General features: G+C 37.7%; 1 protein-coding gene across 5 annotated transcripts in view; it reads right to left on the reverse strand.

Moving 5' to 3' along the window:
- LOC121292833 (YLP motif-containing protein 1-like) overlaps positions 1-22,597 on the reverse strand; it is a 159,194-nt gene that overhangs the window by 37,043 nt on the left and 99,554 nt on the right. For 3 of the 5 annotated variants that reach the window (XM_041215292.1, XM_041215290.1, XM_041215289.1), the window contains 3 exons: positions 13,199-13,332; positions 12,163-12,341; positions 10,183-10,548 (listed from right to left, as the gene is read on the reverse strand). The exons of the other annotated variants lie outside the window; for them this stretch is intronic. In XM_041215292.1, the coding sequence (XP_041071226.1) occupies positions 12,195-12,341; positions 13,199-13,332 (281 nt within the window). In that variant the 3' untranslated portion in view covers positions 10,183-10,548; positions 12,163-12,194. Of the gene's footprint in view, positions 1-10,182; positions 10,549-12,162; positions 12,342-13,198; positions 13,333-22,597 lie in introns of those variants that run through there. 5 annotated transcript variants of the gene reach the window in all.

Raw genomic sequence — 22,597 nt, forward strand, 5'->3', positions numbered from 1 at the left:
TTTGCAAGCTTGCCTGGGCTGCCCATGAAGAACCTCACCTGAGCACGACAGCAGTAACCACAATCCCAATTTCCCATTCACTAACTATTCCACACCTTGGCTTTCCTCTGTCGCTATCAGTGTCCACTTGGTCTCAATGCAAATGCAAAAGCCACCACAAAGTGAACATTTCAAACCAACTCATGCCATATTACACACAAAAGTCAACTAATCATCCTTTTGCATTCCCTTTGTGACTGTCTTGGCTTATCCTGATGCTCCTATGCACCATGACTGATAGAAGGCTGTTGACTTCCAGCAGAGAGGACACTGCAGGTGCCATTGGAAGATGACCTCAAGCACCTCTGAGCCTTAAGGGCTGGGCCACGGATGGCATCATCTTGGTATAGGTGGTAGCAGTCTGGGCTGACTGGATGACAGTCATCAGCAAGGGCCTAGGCAGAATAGGAAGGTGAATGTTATCATTCTGAGCGAGGACATTGGTTGTGCTCCACGGAGCCACTGCTCCTTGCCTAGTGTGCTGCCTCAACAATCTTAGTAATTTGTTGGAGCAGATTGCTGGGTTGCTACAAAACCCTCCAAACCCCTTTGAATATGGTAATTGACGGCGGCACTCTGAGCTTGCGTGGCAGCACTCAAGATTTTTGATGGCTGCTACTTTTGCTGCAATTAAAGTTGCAACATTGGCCATCAGGTGCTGCACCATGGTTGAGTCCCAACCATACGAACAGAGTTGGCCACTACTTCCATGCTGGAAAGGATAGGTTTCAAGTTCTGCACAAAGCCCTGTGCCAAACTCCTCCGTGCTGCTTGCGACTGAATGTAAACTTCCCTAGGAATCAAGCATTTCACCTGCAACTTGTAAATCAGGAGAGTTGTGGGACGACGGGGTGACAGGAAGTCATCAGGATGATTAGGTTTGAGCATCTAAAGTTTCAGCCCTGCTGCTGGCCACAGCCTCAGCAATGTCTGTCCCAATAATGGTGAGCATAGTCTCCTCCAAGAAGGTTAGGATGTGCAGATACACCCCTCTCCAGTCTCTGCTACTTCTGCACCTTTTCCTGGAAGACAGCGAAGTGTGCCAATGTCATGTAATCTGTCTGGGAGATGTGGCTGTCAATAGCTGACAGTACGTGCAACTTGTAAAAATGTGGGTGAGGTTTGGAGCAGAATTAGAGTGTGAGGATTTGTGCAATACGTGAATGTCAGGTATGAGTCCTGATTCATAGAGATTGTTGGTAGGTGAGTGATTGAAGTACAGCAATTTAAGCAGTGTCTGAGGGTAGCTATGCAGTAGTAGGGTATGTCATTTGAAGATGCATTCACTGACCTTGACTAGTTGTGTAAGGTCACAGGCCTTCCCCAACATTCAGGACCTTGAAGCTTGACTCCTGGCATTGTTCTCCATGGTTATCTGCTCCTGTTGCCTTCAGTGTGTGTCTGAGGGGACCTTCTGGCTAACATTTCCTCTGTTTTTTTTGTTTTGGAGCATACAGGTGATTTAAGTGCTTAGTTCCCTTAAAACGTTTTCACCTACACACAGTAAAGAGGCTGATTGGTGTGTGGCCTGTGCAGGGACTTTCAGTTTGCTGCACAGCCACATGGGAACATTGCTCCTGGCCCTGTAGCTGCATGACATCTCTCCTCCTTTCCACTTCTTCTACCAAGGCCCCTGTTGCTGCAGCTTTGGGCCTGCACTCTCCCATATTGTGCCATTGTTAAATGTTACCCAGGTCAGAGTCACTTCCAACATCTGTTCCACCCACAATGCACATCCCTTAAAGGGCAGTCTAACTTTAAGCAGTGCTAGCCATTTGCATTATTGACACCCTGTTTATGAACCTAGCCAAACAGCATGATTAGTTGAAATCATTGAAATGATCAGCCAGTACGAAGTTGTGCTCCCGGCATCGCATCGTGCACCTCAATTACTGTGCTCTTTTTCAGATCTATTTGCATACTTAACTGTCAAACTATCAACTACAGTGACAGAAATTGATGGCAGCGGCTTTTGTTTTTAAAATAAATGATGAGGAAACTAAGTGAAAGGCTAGAGTGCACTAAGAGAAATCTTGCAATAATGGTAAGTAAAGACTTTAAAATCCATAACACCTTTTCAGAGAAGGCAAAAACACAAGAGCGGACTATCTTAGTTACAGCTTCAGGGATCACAATCTCTTTGGCTGGCACAAAAGCAAAATACTGCAGATGCTGGAAACCTAAAATATGAACTGAAATTGCTGGAAAAACTCAATCAGGCAGCATCTGTGGTGAGCAACAGTTAACATATCTGGTCGATGACCTTGCATCAGAACTGATCAGGCTGGTTCTTGCTTCAAGTTTAATTACAAGTTTTCCCCCCAACTTCAAAATATGTAATTGACCATATATACTTCTGATGGAACAACTGGCACACTGTGGAACTGGATCTGGTCCTATGGAACCTTTGAGGCATGTGTTGAGCAGTCATTATCACTAAGTTTATGGAGAATCTTATGGTTGTACGAGATCTATGAAGTTAGCAACGCCTGCTTTTTGGGCCAGAGAACCTATTTTTTATATAAATGTTGCTCAGATCTTTAAGCCCTTTCATATTGGCTAACTACCTTAGAATTGGTTTTAAAGGCAAACAACATGGTCTTCCGATGGTTTGGTAAGTTTATCCAGTGACTAACTCAGCCATACAAATCGAGGATAATTCTGGATTTGATCCTGAGTCTGCAGGGTTAGTTGATTTTAGCCAGGAGCTACAATTGCCATTGGTACTCCAGGACTTGGGGTTGGGGGAGCAGTGGTGATGTGGTTTCAGCTACTGATTGCTCATGATTGGAAAATTCAAACAGGAAAACTCTGGTGTCATTCAAATAGTAGTTGGATGCCATGAGGAAGATCAGTTTTCTAATAAAGCCTGAACAAGATGGGCCAAACTTGTACACACATCTGTACTTACGTTTAGCTCTTCGAGAGATGATTTAAAATATTCATTCCCAAGAAAAACAACTCCTCTTTCAAAGCTGCAAGACTTCCCACTTGCTTTTGGAATATGGGTGACACAGGCAAAATGCCACACTAATTGGATATCGCTAGTAAGCCTGAAAGGGTGTGGTGGTGGACCTTCTTGAAGCAACTGTGTTACTTGCTAGAGGGCATTAAGAATCGACCACGTTCTGTAGGGCTCAAGTTGCACGTAGGCCAGATCAGGTTAGTAAAAGAGGTATATGAATAAATGGGTCAAGCATTTCAGTCCAACCATTTTTCTGGTGTTAAACGCAAAAACCACCAACTCCCAACTAACCTATCATCCAGTTAAGTATGCAAATGTAAAGTATTCAGAAGATTTTTGATGTGATGATGCACTCAGAATAGCCTCAGGTATTGATGGGCAACAACGCAAACTTTCCTCTGATTAAATGGAGTGAGCGAAGGCCACAACTTGTAGGCTTTTATTGGTAAAGAGCTTGCTGAAATGAAAGCCCTTTTCACATTAACACTGTCTCCTTGCGTACAACTATGTTTCAGTGCCACCTTATTTAAACAGTTCAGCCTAACTAAATAAGGTGGCATTTATAAATACCACACTCACACTTGCAAACATTCAGCTCATTTTTCCCTAGTTACATTATAAAAGCATTGCATCACTAAAATTAGCTGGTCATCTGCAGAAATTACTTGCATTATTTTTTTAACAACTACTTCGACCCATTATGGTACAGAACATCAGTGCTTGGAAATGTTCACCAAGCACTACATCAAATACAACACAAGTTAGATGCAGGCCTCATAAGTGACTGTCTATGACATCAATACATCTTCAATTCACCCAACAGCATAGGCAATATCTGCAATCTGAAGCAGATCGTCACTGTTGCTTTAAAAAAAAATTCACGGAATATGGATGTTGCTGGCAAGGCCAACATTTATTACTCATCCCTAATTGACTCTAAGAAAGTGTTGGTGATTTTGATACAGCAACAATGAAGGAACAGCAATATATTTCCAAGTTACAATGGTGTGTGGCTTAGAGGAAAACCTGGAGGTGGTGGTGTTTCCATGTCCCTGCTTCCCTTGTCCTTTTAGGTGGTAGAGTTTGGGTATTTGCAGGGTGCTATTGAAGACGACTTGTTGAGTTCCTGCAGTGCATCTTGTAAAGTGAGCCGACATTGGAAGGAGTGATTAAGGTGGTTGATGGGGTGCCAATCAATTGGGCTGCTTTGTTCTGGATGGTCTCAAGCTTCTTGGGTGTTCGCAAGTGGAAGAGTATTTAATCACAGTCTTGACTTGTGCTTTGTAGATGTGGACAGGCTTTGGAGAAAGAGGTGGTGAATCACAGCTGCAGAAAACCCAACTTCTGACCTGCTTTTGGAACCATTGTATGCTGCTGGTCCAGTTATGTTTCTGCCCAATTGATGTTGATATGGGAGTTTCAACAATGGTAATGCCATTGAAGGTGAACAGAGTGCTTAGATTCTCTCTGTGGAGATGGTCATCCCCTGACACTTTTGTTACTTGCTACCTTACAGCTCAAACCTGAATATTGCTCAGACCTTGCTGTGAGCAGATCAAGACCTTTTCGCCAGCTGAGGAATTGTGAATGGAACTGAACACTGTGCAATCATTAACAAGCATCCTCACTTCTAACCTCGTGATGGAATAAAGGTAATTGATGAAGCACCTGAAGATAGTTAAGCTTGGGCAGTATTCTGAGGAACTCCTGCAGTGATGTCCTGGGTTTGGGATATTTGGCTTCCAACAACCACAACCATCTTCATTTGTGCTAAGCATGATTCAAACAGTGGAGAGCGTTCATCTTTAATTTAATTGACTTCAATTTTACGAGGAATCTTTGAAGTCACAATCAAATTTTGTCTTGATGTCAGGGGCAATCACTCCTACCCTCATCTCTGGAATTCAGTTCTTCTATTCATGTTTGGGCCAAAGTTGTAATGAGATCTGCAGCTGATTGCCCTGGTAGAATCCAAACTGAGCATTGGAGAGCAGGTACTGCTTGACAAGGCTGTCATTGAGGCCTTTCAATACTTTACTAATACAGATTAGGCCAATTGGCAGTAATTCGATTGATTGGATTTGTCCTGCTTTTAGTGGATAGGACATACCTGGGTAATTTCCACTTCGTCAGGTGGATGGTTGTGTTTTAGTTGTACTAGAATAGTTAGGCTAGCTAGCATTGCTACTGCTACAGCACAAGTCTTCAGCATTGCCACCCAGTGTGCCTGGTGCCCAAAGCACCTCATGGGTGACCAGCTTGGACTGTTAGATCTGCTTGAAATCTATCCTATTTAGCATGGCGGTAGTGCCACACAACACAATGAGAGCTGTCCTCAATATGAAATTGGAGCCTCGTCTCCACAAGGGCTGCGTGGTGGTCACCAGCCAATAAGTTCATGGATAGATGCAAAGCAATTGGCAGATTGATGAAGAAATGGTCAAGCAGATTTTCCCTCATGGTGGTTCTCTCACCACCTGTTGCAAGCCCAGTCTGGCACCTATGTCCTTCAGGACTTGGAAAGCTGGGTGAGTGTGGTTTGATGCACACTTAGTGATGGACATTGAAGTTCTCCATTCAGAGTACATTCTGTGCCCTTGTTACCTTCAGTATTTCTTCCAAGTAGTGTTCAACATTGAGGAGTATTGATTCATCACCTGAGGGAGGACAGTAGGTGATAATCGGCAGGAGGTATGCTAGTGCATGTTTGACCTGAAAACATGTTAGAGGTTATAAGGTCTGAAAGTCAATGTTGAGAACTCCTCTTGCCTGTATATCACTGTGCCACCACCTGTGGTGGATCTATCCTGCCCATGGTACAGGGCACTCCCAGGGATGGTGGTGGAGTCTGGGAGATTGGCTGAAAGACATGATTCTGTGAGCACGACTATGTCAGGATGATTCCTAACTAGTCTATGGGACAGCTCTGCCAATTTTGGCACAGGTCCCCAGATATTAGCAAGAAGGAATTTGTAAGGTCGACTGGGCTGGGTGTGCTGTTGTGTCCAAATCAGATAGCTTCTGATTCCTTCTTTAGACCCATGCCTATTACAAAATTCTGGAAAATGTTTGAAATTTATTTTAATATGGCATTCTACAAAAACAGGAGGAATCTTCATCCCAAAAGTATAAACTAGATTCATGTTTTGCTCCCCCTGCTCCTCTCCCCAAAGCTAAAATGACATTATTACAGATTCAGTTCCCTTAAAAAGTATCAAGGCAAAGCTTTCTCTTTATATATTCTCCAATTTTCATTTTTACTATTTCTACAAAGATTTTCCTTGAGCTGTGTTTTTAAGTGGGAGACAGTCTAGTACTTTTTCAAATAAATCTCCTTTACTGAATATAACTTGAGAAATTAAATACTCAAAAACTGACAGTTGTGCAGTGGCACTGAGCTAGAAAACATTGCACAGCAGCAACATGAACAAATGCAACTAGTGCCTTCACCAATGCTTTCTTTTTTACACACTTACAACAGAGAAGTACGGCTGGTGAGTATAGCTTGGAGATAAGTTATACAATATAAACAATAGTACCATCGGGCAGAGTTAGGGTTCTCAGCTGATTAAAAAGCAGTACAGAGGTATTTTTCTCAAATTTAATGTGCCATATCTGCATTTCTTCTCTCATGTCTTGAAGGAATCCCAAGAGCTCCACAAATGCAAGCATCCCTTAGATATCATTTAACCATTCTTCAGGTGTTCATCCTGACAGAGATTTGGCAGGTATTTAACTGTAAAGGGCATCACATCAGAGCTCTCCACTGTCCTCACTCAAAGTTCACATACATGCCTCCCTGTAGGGGCAATGAAAAGGAGTGGCAGAATATTAACCTCTAATCTCAGAGATATTGTGGTAACCCCACTAGCTATCCTATAAGATCTCACACCACAAACTAGATATAAGACCTTTCTGGCACTTATGGATCAGTATCACAGAAGGAAATACATTTAACTACAAAGTCATCAGGTTGCAAGCAGCAGTCGCACACACAATTGTTTAGTGGTGGAATACCAAGAGAATACAGTAATATACTGTTACATCATTGAGAAACACAATCCTAAAATCATTAAACATTGCGACACACATTTAGAATTGGGCATGCTTTGAAGATGTCAGCAGCAAAAATAGCCCATCTGTTTGTTTACATCAATTTTTTTTTAAACGACCTAATACAACACCACAAAGTGGCTGCCTTCTCCTGAATACACATTTTACTATTTTTACCTTGTACGGAGCACATTTGTTGCAAAGATGTTGACTCAAATCAACTGAACTTTGTACAGTTTACCTGGTTATTTATTAAAGTGGAATTGCTTGCATTCAAATTCTAATCGACTGGGTGTGAATCTTATATTAGTATTTAATAAAGACCAATAATTATTATGGCTAGGGTTTCTTTTAAATCAAACTTTCATATTCTTGTCAACTAAATACTCTAAACTGTACTGAACAAACTTCATAAGAGTTAAAGTGAAAATGGAAAGGATAAGACAGAAGTTAGGAAAAACCAGGATGGCTGCAGATTTGCCACTTTCATCCAGTTCTTTACCTCTGCTAAACTCAAGACCGCTAATCTGTCCCTTTCTCTTCCTGAAATAATGAAAATTTGGCATTTAAAAATTTTTTTTAAATAGTTTTTGAAATCTTCCTAGCCCCTAATTGTTTAGCTGTGGTATAAATTTATATGCAATCCACAAAAAAAATGAGAAGCTTGCAAGCTACTTAATGCAAGTCCAAAGACAGCTTGCGTAGAAGTAAAAATAGTTTACAATGCCAATTCTGTTGTGATGAGCTGTGATCACTACAGAGAAACCAACATAACACTGTTTTGTTCTTTAGACAGGAAGGTCGGTTAGTTATTACTTTGGCTGTTTCATCAAAAACAATTCATGCTTTACCTTTCCTTACAAAGCATTTTTAAAAAAACTTTATAACAAACTGCAAAGTAGAACCCATTTAAAATACTGAGATAATGTGCTGCACCAATCTTTTGCATTTTACTTTTATTTTCAGTCAAAAACAATTGTTCTGGTTTGCAATTTATTTAACATGGCTCCAATTATAGCTCTTTTGCTACTGTTTTCGAGTTGTGGCTTACAAAAATTAATTGTGACAATAGATTCCGTACTTTTTGTTTTTACATACAAGAGGTTGACATGTCTTCCAGTGAAGGCAGAATAATGCCATGACATACAGAATAACATTGTGCAATTTAGTTTAGAGATTAAAGATATCAATGAATTGCAACTCATGAGAAAGTGCTGTTAAAGCTGATTAATAAAGACTGGATACTGATGTCTCTACATATAGTAATGAAACAAGCTGGGCCATCAGCAAATTCTACTTCATTTCACCTTCCTAGAAGCCAGGTTCTGTGCAATCCAAATGGTCTTCCTGGGGCTCTAAGCCTTATTGATAAAATACCAAAAATGGTATCAGAAGCATCACTAACTTTTAACGACCCTCATTCGATTTTCAATATTCTTGATCTGTGTACCTCAGAAATCACAGAACAGGAAGAAGCTACTGAAATCCAACTGGCTGTTGTACAGAGCATGAAGACATTGGCTATGTGTAACAAAACTAAGTTGCCAGTGCAGTATGCTTACCAATGTGTGGTCCGAAGCACAGATGGTTTCTCAGACGCTTATTTACGAAGAGAGCTCAGAGGATATATGAGAATCAATTATTGAACAATGAATGTATTCTATTTCACAGCAGCAAAGTAACTAAGTAGAAGGAGGATTGTTTTAGGGAATTTGGATGCATTTTAATGTACTATTCTGTTAATTCTGTTAATACATTAACAGAAGAATTGGCACAGATCTGCCCTCCCTCTCAGTCAGGTATGGTGAGGGGTAAAAGAAATCATAGAAAATAAAGATTAATAAAAACCACTGAGGCAATGAATCATTCAATAAAGTGGTACAAATGAGACACACAAAGTGTGTTCTATTTCAAAAGAAACCTTTCAGCACTCCAAATGAGAACAATGAAAATTACATTGTAAAAGTTCTTATTTGTTGTTGCTTCTTACCAATATGTGACTGTGACAAAATTTCACATATACTCATTTCAAAAGAAACTCGTTTGTTTAAGGTCACTAATTAAGTTGAATCAAAAGCTGAAGTACTTTCCAGATATCGTGGGACAACAGCCTAACATACATGCTTGCCCCTTTTCCAACAGTGCAAGAGGATTTTAAAAACGTAAACAGTTACTTTGACTTCTCACTGGTATGCAGAGTTTAATTAAATTAAGGACAACTATTATTCACTACAACAGACTTCCAATTTTAAATCTTTTTGCAATGAAATTTAAATTATTAATTGGTCACTTTCATGTGCTTTGTGTCCAATTAGCGTCATGTCCAATTAGCATTAAGGATGTGCTTTTGTAATTTTGAAATCTCACAAAGACTTCATCAGCAAGAGAAAAACTAAAGAACATAAAAAGTTACCAGGCACACAGAATGTGATAATTTAGAGGATTACACTTAACCTCCAATCCCCCTAAAAAGTGCAATCTTGCCATATACACTCCCACAAGATATCAAAATCAATTTTGTTTAGAAACATTTACCCACTTCAATTCAGGGAACTTCATGATTTAACTTTGAATAAAAATATTGCAAATTTCCTAATAAGTTTTTGAATTGCAACATTTCATTTCACTCCTACCCATTTCACAGCTTCATTCAGGCAGTAAATAAGGAATATTTACAATAGTTACAAATGGCAAAAAAATCCCCCCCAAAAAAACAGGAGCAGTACATTTCTTGAGACAATCTTGTCAATTACTGAAGCTACATTTGTCTCAAATGATTTTGCATTAAGAAAGCAGTTCACTTAAATGGTGCAATCGTGAAAATTATGAAACAGTAGTTGTTGGAAGCGTACAGACTCCAGAAATGTCATATGGAACAGTACCTTCCTCTTTTGGCACATTTAGCAGAATGTGAAGTATACTTTCCCATTCTCCCACAGAATGATAGTGTATCAATAGCGACTGTGTTTAAAAATAAATTGGATGGTCCATTGGTGAGAGAAGAATTCAATGGCCAAAATCAAAAGGCGGACATGACATTTCAAAGAAAAAACAGAAATACTGACCACTTAATAAACACACATTTGTTGGAACGCCCATTGCGTGCAGACACATGAACTGTTCCATGGTTTCAAGTTAACTTTATTGCTCCTTAAAATTACAGCTGGCATGACAGAAAAAGGAACAATACATCAATACAGTATATAATAAAAAAAAACGAGCTGATGAAGCAAAGCCATGACAGCAGGCTCAGGACACACTGGCTTACAATTAATGTGGTTTCAACTTAGTTTCTGATAACACTATCGATTAACTTGTTAAAAAATATTCTCACAGGCTGCTAATAAGAGAAGTCAACCACCTATAGTCTAGTGCTCGTACAGTGTAACAATAAAATAAAACAAAAAACTCAAAACGACTTGTGAAATTCCTTGTCTGCCCAACCTCTACGAAAGATCTTTTCCCAGCCTTCTCCACCATTATTGTGGAGCCTAGGGAGAAATGGAAAAATTAAAATTATTTCAATTAACACTTAAAAGCTGTTAAGCACGCTGAAGAAAAAATCATTTTAATGGTTAGATTATTAAATGTTAAACTTCACCACTGCCATAGTTCCTAAAATTAACATCTCATTTGCAACTGAAGGTTTTTTGTCTGCTTTATCAATGCAGAAAGTGACAAGACGTGGCACTTTGGAAAATCTAGGACACATCGTTAGAGAAATCATACACCTATTTCAATAAATTGCAATTGAATTTAACTGAGAAAGTTGTACATGTGAGTCAAAACTTCTCAAATATGACATTTCTGGGATTGTGGTGGGACTGCAGGATCACTTCAAAAAACGTCATCCCAAATGTCACTTACTTTAAATAGGGTGTACAGGCTAGGGCATGGTGGGCAGCTTGAAGGATCCTGGCCTTGGCTGTGAAAACTGAGCGAGCAATACCAGCAGCTTAGATCAGCAAGATCAGAAATTTTATGCTTTATGTCCTTAAATCCCATTCACACTTGACCCACTGAAAACATGAGCTCTAAGTTGCAAATCCCTCCAAGCAAAGTCTTCAGGGAGTAAATTAAGTTTCAAAAGGTACATAAAATTACTTGACAGGTAAAGGTTATTATGCAGTACATGATTTTCAAGATGCTTTGCCAACTTCAGATGAATAATTTTTGGCTTTCACTTGCACAAGTGCAAGGTAACTAGAAAATTGTTTGCCTTCCAGGAACTGCCTTACAATATGTGCATCAGATCCAGACTGGGTTGTAAAATGAGTTTAATATTTAGAATTGATTTTAAGAAACTGTTTTAATTGTGGTAGTCTGAGCCTGATTTTTTTGTGCCCGTGGAAGCGAGTAAATATATACAAGTTGAATATACGCATAAAAGGAACATGAAAACTTTCTGATGCTGCCAATTTTTCTTGCGGGGAGGTGGGTGGTGGTAGAAGAGAGAGAGGGAGTAGCAGAAATAATGCATGCAGCCACTGGTTAGACACTATCATGGTTAAATCCAGTGGTGCTAAAACTTCTAAACTTCTATACCTAAGCCTGACTGCTGATGCTTTTGTTTCTGTTTCTTCAGTAGTAAACGATTCTAGCCCTTTCTGCCATATTCATCCCTCTCCTATCCAAGCTGGTTTACTCATTCAATAACTTAAGCATGATTTTTTTCCTGTCCACTGACTACACTTACTGCCAAAATGCTGTATGACCTAAACTCCACAACATTCTATTGGTGCGCAGCATTGAAAAAAACGTGACCTTTTGGAAAAGTAGGCAATAGTCAAATCTATTAAAGAGACTCCTCCACATCTTCCACATAAATACAGATTATTGAAACTGATATGTTATTCCCTATTCCAAGAACAAGTACAATTTTATGCAGTGATAAAAGCATTTTTTTTTTACAAAAGGTGGCTGGTCATTTCAAAACTATTCTAATTAGGAGTAAAATTATAAACTTGCCCTGGAAGCTTACAATTGTTTTCCTGTACATATGAAGCATACAGTCAACCTAACTGAAATCATAAGGAGAAAAGAAATACATTTCACTAAACATTCAGGCACAATTTTAAAAACTGCAACTTTGTTTTATTGCTTACCTCATTGTAAAAAACAGTTCAATTTATTTTCCTTAGAAATATTTAGTGCGGTTCAATGCTCTCTGGGCTAATTCACCCTTTTCATCTGTTATTTTCTCCCAGTCTGTTTGTCCAACCACAAATCCTATGGCTCGTTTGCGCTCAGCATCCTTCTCCTCTTCCAAGTCTGCCCATCTCACCTAAAGCAGATTGGGGGAAGTTCAGATACATGTCTTTTCCCTCCTTGCCCACCTAAAGCATACTGTTTTTCAAAGCAGTTGGAAATTCTGTTCAGAAGCATTCATGTATCAGAATTTTATTCTACCAGTTAATTTTTTGCATATTGTACTTTTCACTGGTAGATTTGGATGCCCATTTGACAGCAAATAATCACTTCCTTCTTAGAAGGTGCAAATTTCTCCTGTTCACAAAAAAGTCTGTTTTTGTTATAAAGGCCAGTAAAGAACCCTTGTTTTGATTCCATTCATTGTTCTACGTATTAACCAGTGCAAATATACATTTTTGTACTCAATGGTGCAGCACCATGCATTAGGACACTGATGCAATGATAATGCAATCAGTAAAGAAATACTAATTTGAACTTTCACTCTGCTGAGTTCCCATCTCAGCTTTGCTGCAAATAGGACCAGGCACCTTGCTTTGTTGGAGGGAATGGAAGAGCAAGAGATGGTTGTTGCTGCCTTCTTCTTCCATCATTTCAGGTTGCTGCCAAGAGGCAAAATGTATACAATTTGACAGGGTGATCAAGTGAGAACTGGACAGAGTGTAAAAGGGAAGGAGAATGAAAAATCAGAGGTATTTCATTTCCTCAAGAATATTCATCTGTTTTGAAACATGATCTGTACTGAAGCATGCTTTATGCTCAAGATAAATTATTTGCAAAGTTTTGCAATATTGGTTCCATATGAAAAATCACTCAATCTGTCTCTTTTGCCAAATCATAATGATCAAAGCAAACATCATTTCACGTTAAACCAACCAAGCACAGCAAACGGACACAAAATGAGCAATTAAAAAATGTAAACTATTTTCTTACCCGTTTCTTTCCAGGTTCTGAAGAACGAGAATTATAGTCATCAGGAAGCTGAAGGTAATCCTCCAACCGATGCGCAATGCTGTCATGCCAGCCTCGCTTCCGTTTGTTGCTGCTTCTCAATCCGTCCAGCTTGTCTGAACAACAAAAACATAGGCTCTGCAGTCAGGTTCAGAGTGAATGCATGAGAGGGAAATATATATATATATATATGCATACATATATACATACATGTATACGGTGTTATAGTTGAGCTCACAGGTGAATATCCTTGCTGCATCTAATGTACAGCACAGGCTGGTTGACCGTGAAAGTAGTGAGGAACAGATCACTGACGTTGTTCATTAACTTATAAGGCAGACTCTTCCTGAACCTTTCAGTGTTTTTATTGTGTGCACCATCATAACTCTGGTTACAAATTCCATGTACAAAATTTCTCAACAAGTTAAAACAGCTTTTTACAGTACAGTTTGTACTGAAAGAATAATTTAAAAAGGTTTAAATGGCAATAGATTCAAAACTGCCCCCTCCCCACCATTTTACAAAAGATGCACTGACAGGACAGGAAACTAGTCCGCCATGCTTCAACTATTAATGCTTTTATTATTCCACCAAGGTTCAAGTGAGAAGAATGAGTCTTATTTTGAGCTGACAGGTACCTGAAACAGCAACGTCATGCTCATCTCAGAAATGTACATGAAATATGGTTTGTGTATGTTACTAATTGTTAAAGCCACATTTGTCAGGAATCAGATGGACACCAAGAAAAGTTACTGGATTTCAGAATGCGCCTTTTTAAATAAGTAAATACAATGGCACAATAAATTGCCAGGAAAGAGTGTGATCTGAAATGCTGCCACAATTCTGTTTCTGTGGAAAACAGTGTTTGTTTTGAGATGCTGCCCTTCTTCAAAGTGACAATCATTAGCACGTAGTTTTTAAGCACATGACAATCATCAAGACTGCACAGACAATGCTACAGGTTCTTTACTAAATAACATTAAGTGAGCAAATAATGAATTATAGTCCACATAACAATCAAGCTTGTGAAAAACTGTACCAGAGTCATTACAAATGCCAAATCTAATCCAGTTATTTGTATTAACACCAAATAATGTGACATTCCTATGTTATTTCACATAGGGACACTTGCACTCCAATGGTATGGTTTCTCAGGCTCAATTAAATTAGAAGCGACTACTTTTTGAAATGCGATGCCATTGCTGCACTGGAGGAATATTTTTATATGTACAGCTCAGCTTGATTACTTCTAATATTGTAAAAACAAATTATTAGGTGTCAAATTTAAGTATATGCATTTGGAAACTCGGAACAACCCTTGATAAAATAGTAGAATACCAGAAACAAGAATAGGCTGAAATTATGATTGAAGGCTGCAAAGGCTAATGAATGTACGAACTGCTTGAATTTTAATCTCAAAATTTGTGGTGCCATTACTTTTTAGTGCAATTACCAATGCCATCCTACATATGTGTAATATTAATCATAGTCACTTTGTTTTTAAAAAAATTAAATGTACTGAACCTGAAAAGCAAATTTGAATAAAGATGAATGATTATGCTTGGATCATATTCAGCTTACATAATCTTAAAACTGGTGAAATCATTATCAGTGGAGTTTGATGTGCTTGACTTATTGAATCTGGATATATTAGATGTAAATGAAGACTGTGTTTATAAGAATTCTCAACTACAAAGTTACTACAAGACAGTTAATAAATCTTAGAACATCAGAATACAGGATATAGGAGCAGGAGTAGCCCATATGGCCTGTTGAGCCTGCTCCACAATTCAATAAGATTATGGCTGATCAACCTCAACTCCACTTTCCCAAACAATCTCCATATCTCTCGATTCCATCAGAGTTCAAAATCTACTGATCTCTTACTCGATCAACAGTTCTGTAAGTTTTGCAATTTTAAGATTTACTGAATCAATTCCATTTTAATTAGGCATAGATGTGAAGTATAAATAATGGAGCAAGTTTTGTCATGTAAGTAAACAATTTTTATCCGAACAATCCTTTTTAGAGCTATTATATACAAACCTTGATTCAGAAATGAACTTGATTAGTACCACTTATAACTTCAAACTATTAGTTTTACTTTTTTCTATTAATTTCTAGTGTAATTCAATAGACTGTCCTAAAAAAGTGGTAAATCCATAAGGTTAGTGTAAAAGTGTTTTAGCGGATATAAGCAAATTAGTTTGCTGTCTTCTTGTATTTTATTTTTCCCCCTTTAAGTTTCAAATTGCTCACATGCTAAAGTCAGCCAAGTATTCCACTCCTCTGTTTATAACAGACTGCTCAGGTTTGTAATTAAGAGGTGTTTGACCTCTGTGCAAAGCAGTGTGGTTCAGTGACCAGGGCTCATGGTTTTGTTTAGCATACTTCATCTGAAGTACATGCTTTTTTTTCAAAAATGGAGAATGTAAAGTGAAACCTATCCTTTTGCGGTTTCTTTGACAAAAATCATATCAGAAAGATTTTAAAACGATATTTTTTTGTAAACTGCCAATGTGAGCATTGAGAGAAAGATTAGGTTTTGTAGCCAAAATAAGTCTTCTAAAAATAATGATTTCGCACAAAATAAACATTTACAGCTAGCTGAACTGCAATTGTTCAGTTTATTGTGGTGAATGCAAGGTCTTTTTAAAATTGTACTCCATCCACTAAATTAATTCAACACCAACATTTACAAGACTAAAGAATCTCAATACAACACTGTTGCCTTGTTTCACTGTTACTGATTAACCCAGTGTCCACTTGCAGCTTCGGCAGATTTCAAGGTTTATGGATCAATCTTGCTTTGCCCCTTCTCTCCTCAGTGACTATCCAAAACATACTGCTCATTGCACTTAGTCACTTTTTAAAAAACAAAGTAGCAAAAGAAGTGGAGAGAGAATCTGGACATTTTTGAATCAATGTAAATTACTCAATCTATCCGAACAAATACGTGAAAGACAATTTTTTCTATGTACACCAATGTATATTTTCTCTAAACATTGCTCGAAATTATGTTTGATTTGATACAAATCTAGTTATGATTAAAGATAATGGAGGTGGGGGGGAAATGGATGAGAAACAAAATTTCCACTTTTTTTTTGGAACTTGCTACTTCCAAAGTAAAAATTATGATAATGGCTCAAATGTACATTCCCCTTAACCAACCCTTGGGTTTCATTAGGAGTTAAGTGGATCATATTCAGCTTACATAATCTTAAAACTGGTGAAATCATTATCAGTGGAGTTTGATGTGCTTGACTTATTGAATCTGGATATATTAGATGTAAATGAAGACTGTGTTTATAAGAATTCTCAACTACAAAGTTACTACAAGACAGTTAATAAATCTTAGAACATCAGAATACAGGATATAGGAGCAGGAGTAGCCCATATGGCCTGTTGAGCCTGCTCCACAATTCAATAAGATTATGGCTGATCAACCTCAACTCCACTTTCCCAAACAATCTCCATATCTCTCGATTCCATCAGAGTTCAAAATCTACTGATCTCTTACTCGATCAACAGTTCTGTAAGTTTTGCAATTTTAAGATTTACTGAATCAATTCCATTTTAATTAGGCATAGATGTGAAGTATAAATAATGGAGCAAGTTTTGTCATGTAAGTAAACAATTTTTATCCGAACAATCCTTTTTAGAGCTATTATATACAAACCTTGATTCAGAAATGAACTTGATTAGTACCACTTATAACTTCAAACTATTAGTTTTACTTTTTTCTATTAATTTCTAGTGTAATTCAATAGACTGTCCTAAAAAAGTGGTAAATCCATAAGGTTAGTGTAAAAGTGTTTTAGCGGATATAAGCAAATTAGTTTGCTGTCTTCTTGTATTTTATTTTTCCCCCTTTAAGTTTCAAATTGCTCACATGCTAAAGTCAGCCAAGTATTCCACTCCTCTGTTTATAACAGACTGCTCAGGTTTGTAATTAAGAGGTGTTTGACCTCTGTGCAAAGCAGTGTGGTTCAGTGACCAGGGCTCATGGTTTTGTTTAGCATACTTCATCTGAAGTACATGCTTTTTTTTCAAAAATGGAGAATGTAAAGTGAAACCTATCCTTTTGCGGTTTCTTTGACAAAAATCATATCAGAAAGATTTTAAAACGATATTTTTTTGTAAACTGCCAATGTGAGCATTGAGAGAAAGATTAGGTTTTGTAGCCAAAATAAGTCTTCTAAAAATAATGATTTCGCACAAAATAAACATTTACAGCTAGCTGAACTGCAATTGTTCAGTTTATTGTGGTGAATGCAAGGTCTTTTTAAAATCGTACTCCATCCACTAAATTAATTCAACACCAACATTTACAAGACTAAAGAATCTCAATACAACACTGTTGCCTTGTTTCACTGTTACTGATTAACCCAGTGTCCACTTGCAGCTTCGGCAGATTTCAAGGTTTATGGATCAATCTTGCTTTGCCCCTTCTCTCCTCAGTGACTATCCAAAACATACTGCTCATTGCACTTAGTCACTTTTTAAAAAACAAAGTAGCAAAAGAAGTGGAGAGAGAATCTGGACATTTTTGAATCAATGTAAATTACTCAATCTATCCGAACAAATACGTGAAAGACAATTTTTTCTATGTACACCAATGTATATTTTCTCTAAACATTGCTCGAAATTATGTTTGATTTGATACAAATCTAGTTATGATTAAAGATAATGGAGGTGGGGGGGAAATGGATGAGAAACAAAATTTCCACTTTTTTTTTGGAACTTGCTACTTCCAAAGTAAAAATTATGATAATGGCTCAAATGTACATTCCCCTTAACCAACCCTTGGGTTTCATTAGGAGTTAAGTGTAGCACAAAATTCACAAGTACTAGAATAGTAAATGGGTAGCTATTACATTTCTAATACATCACACACATACATGTATTTTACAGGACATTTAATTGGATGCAAGGGCACTCATTCTATTAGTTTCAATGGGAGAACTGTACTCCTGAGAGTTATAAGCTGCCTAAAATAGAAGGATTCCACATCTTCCTCAAAAAGATGGAATCAGTGAAATTTACACATCACTTAACTGCACAAAACATCCAATAGTGTTTGGCAAAGCATTACTGGCAAATATGTTCATGCCTTCCAGACAGGAACAATCATGCGGTACTTCAGTCCTCCCACTAACTACTCTCATTCCCCAAGCCATCTGTCAGTAATCTTAAATCTAAATAAAACGATGAGAAAAAGACAATTAGTCCATCAAATCTAATCCTTCTAAAGAACACATCTTACTAAACCCACTGAATCTTGAGAAAAATTTTGAAACTGTTTCTCCATGCCTCCTAAACCTTCAGAATATCTATTTAACATTTTCTATTCATTCCACATTTGATATTTTCATGGACCTAATATTTCATATTACACAGTATTCACTGACCCTATCTGAACTATACTCTTCACTTTGAATTCCATTCTTTACCAAGGGTTCAAATGCATATTGAGTACTTGTTCAAGTTAAATAACCTGCTTGCTTTTAAAGATAATTAAGTAACAAAACATATGGATTCAAAATAATCATGCTTTGAACATTTATATCAAATGCAAAAATACAATGACTTTGTTTTATTGAATAATATTCCCAATGTTATTTTGATATCAGGATGAAATTACAACACGAGGGTTTCCATTTTTGGATTTAAATCAACAAGTTCCAATAAAACCACATAAAATGTTGAAATTGCTATTTGTTTTAACAATGTCAATAAAATTCCTAAAGGGGAAAAAATGCTAACAAAATATGCTCACCTTTGGCTGAAGATTTACAATGCACTGGCAGCAAGAATTCCCCAAAGGTTCACCAGTCTGATCTAAGTTTTAAACCAACACCACCCACATAACTAGTCAAACTCGAGACCATGTGGTGTACATATATTTTCCATTTGAAATCATTCAGATGTGCACTGCATCCACTTGGATGCCAAAATGAGATGTTATTCTTTTGTGAAGTTTCAGTTCCTCCACAGGGAAGCCACAAAAATTGAAAATTCTAGAAAACCACAGGCAGGGACATCCAGATTTCATTGTTGAATAGGAAGGACAGGTAGCTCTGTGCAAGAAAACCACTCTCAGTGGAAAGAATGCAATCTGTATATCTGAATATTTGTAACTGGTTACACATCAGACTTAAGAAAATAGAATGTCCAAGAACTGCAAGAATCATTACAGCACATGTCTTAAGGTGCTAAGGCCTAGAAAATGTCACATTCCATACTTGTCATACACCTCTATCATATTCTTTGCAACATATTTATCCAACTCTTGAATTCATCATCAGTCCTCATTTCCTCACAGGCACAGCCATTCCATGCATTCATCATCATCTACATTTTTAATTCTAAATCATCTTTTCATCATTCTTCAGCTAAGTTTGAGGCTCAGCCTGATTTGTAGAATCTGTGTATGTTAAACATATTGATGTTTATCTCATCTGTACATTTTAGAATCTTGAATACTTCCTTGGTTACCTCTGTGCCTTCTTTTCTCTAGTGTAAACATTCCCAGCTCTGCAACCTGATGACAAATCCCACCTATTAATTCCATGCCTTCCAACCTGGTGAACAGATCTTCTACGTAGCAATTTTTCATAAACTAAACATCTACCACTCCTCTATCCACAAGGCGTGCTATCTTTAGGAAGAACTCAACGTGACCAGTCATGCATGATCTTCCTCCTATTAAGGAAAACCTGTTTCTTCTTAAGGTTATGTATTTTGCCAGTTGGTTCATCGTTTGTTCCTTCAGGAAACCACACAATATTTTCCTTGAAACAGATGCCAGGTTCACTGTATAGTATTATTCTTGGTCATTCCTTTGCCCCTTTTTGTATTTGGTGTCACATTTTTGCTTGCCATTGCTTCAGTCACCATAGAAGGAAGATTTGTATTTTTATATAGCGCTTTTCCTAATCACCAGATGTCAAAGCACTTTAGGGCCAATGAATGCTTCTGAAGTGTAGTCACTGTTGTAATGCAGGAAACAAGGCAGCTAATATGCATGCAGCAAATTAATACAAACAGTAATCTAATAATGACCAGATAATCTGTTTGAGTGATAAACATTCGCCAGGACACTGTGATAACTCACCTGTCCTTCTTCAAAATAGTGCTACAAGATCTTTTACATCCATCCAAACAGGCAGCTAGGGATTTGGTTTAACATGTCTTCTGAAAGATGGCACCTCCAACAGTACTGCACTCCCTCCATACTACACTGGAGTGTCAGCTTTGATTTTTTTGTGCTCAGGGCCTGGATTGGACTTGAACAATTTCCAAGAATTTCATAAAGATGCAAACTAGAACAAGCCCAATGTCATTAATTGAGAACCTTGAGTATTCTAAAGGATGAACCCTGGACATCGGTTTTCCACAATGTCTTCAATCTGTCCATTGTCTTCAGTTACATCTGATTTTCTTAAGAATCATCATTTGAACTAAAAATGGTCCAAGCCAAAAGCCTCTAGCTGGGAATGTACACATTCAGATGGAAATACAACGGTGAAAATGATGCTGCACATGCCATGTTGGTCTCCACTTTTTTCTGAATCAGAATGATGGTGCTATTCATCAACAATGCTCTTCTATAAAGACTTTGCTGCATGATAAACTGTGCCTGCAGCATTTTGGATGAATGTCAAATTGATATGAGACTTAATTCAAGGTGTCCAGATAGGCAAAATCGCAAAGAGGCATGGATATCCAATTACTGTACTCAACATTTAGAAAAAAACAATGAAGGAAGCAAATATACTATCATGAAAACCTGCAAGATATTTTCTATAACATTCTATTTGTGTAATTCAGAAGGTCGGGGTAATTTTGAAGAGCACTGAAAAGATGTTATGCTTCTTCAGAGACTCTAAGTTATATTGAAACTGTGTGAGATAACAAAAAATACCTAGAGATAACTTTCCAGAACTATGACACAGGTCACTTATTGATCTTTATAAATCATTCTAAAGTTCCTCATTATAATCCAAATTTCACATTTCATTAGTGAAGTGTCTTGTATAAGAATGCAAATGAACTTAAGGAAAAATACTGCAGTTTGCTATTAAATGAACGAAAGAGCAATCTGAACAGTGATACGGCACAGCTACAGGTTGATCTCTTAATTTCAAAGAAATTTTCCTGTGTTGAACCAAATTGGAAAAGAATGGGAAAGAAAAAAACTTCCATTTATACAGTGCTTCATCACATTAGTCAGAAACAACTGAAAATACTTTGCCTGTCATGAAGTACTATGAAGTGCAATTATATAGGCAATTCAAATGCCTTTTTGTTCGAAGCAAGGTTACACAACTAGCAACAAGGAAAAAGGCCAACTAATCTCATTCTCCTTTGGTGGTGCTTGTTCAAGTTGGAAATAATGAAAAACTTGGCAAATGGAAAGAGCTATATGCACATGATATTGAGTACCATTTTGATTGTTGCCAGAATTGTATATGAGAACAAGCTGGAGAAAAAGTTAATCCAGTTAGGGACCCACTACCTGTGCACTGTTGAGCCCAAGCACCATCTTGGCTCCAACAATTCACAAAATTTGCCAACTTTAAGGAATTAGCCAAGTGGATAGAGTTTCATTCTAGTATACAACGTATATCATACAAATGATCCATATAGACAGAAATTCCTGAAATAAAGTTTTCATGGTTTTTCCATCTCTAGCAAGACGTGTAACAATTTTCTTTAATATAGCACCTTTAATGTAATAAAGCATCCCAAGGTGCTTCACAGGAATGTTATAAAGCAAAATTTGACACCTAGACATATAAGGAGATATTAGGGCATTGGTCAAAAGGTTGATCCAAGAGGTAGGTTTTACACAGCATCTTAGATGAGGAAAGTGAGGTAAAGATGGAAAAGTTGGACCAGGGAATCCCACAGCATTGGGCCTCGGCAGCTGACACCAATGGTGAAGCAAATAAAATTGGGGATTACCAGGAGTCCAGAAGTGTATAAAATATTCCGAATATTTAGCTAAGCTTATCCCTGCAAATAAGGATCTTTTAAGTTTTATCAAGTCACCTAACTGCATTTTAACTGGACCAAAGTCAAATATTAATACTTAAACATCCAATGTGTCAAAAACGGTGATAAAATTCTGAGTCACTTGAAGGGGAACTTGGAGGTGGCGGTGTTCCCATGTATTTGCTGCCCTGTTCTTTTAGATGGTTGAGGTCACAGGTTTTAGAAGTGCTGCTGAAGAATCTTTTGCAAATTGCTGCAGCAGGAGTGAATGTGCAAGGTTGTAAATGAGTGCTGATCACACAGGCTGCTTTGTCCTGGATGGTGTACAGCTTCAAGTGCTGCTGTTGCTGCAGTCATCCAAGCAGGTGGAGAGTATTCCAC

The sequence above is a fragment of the Carcharodon carcharias genome, chromosome 20 (assembly GCF_017639515.1).
Source record: "Carcharodon carcharias isolate sCarCar2 chromosome 20, sCarCar2.pri, whole genome shotgun sequence".
Lineage (NCBI taxonomy): Eukaryota > Metazoa > Chordata > Chondrichthyes > Lamniformes > Lamnidae > Carcharodon > Carcharodon carcharias.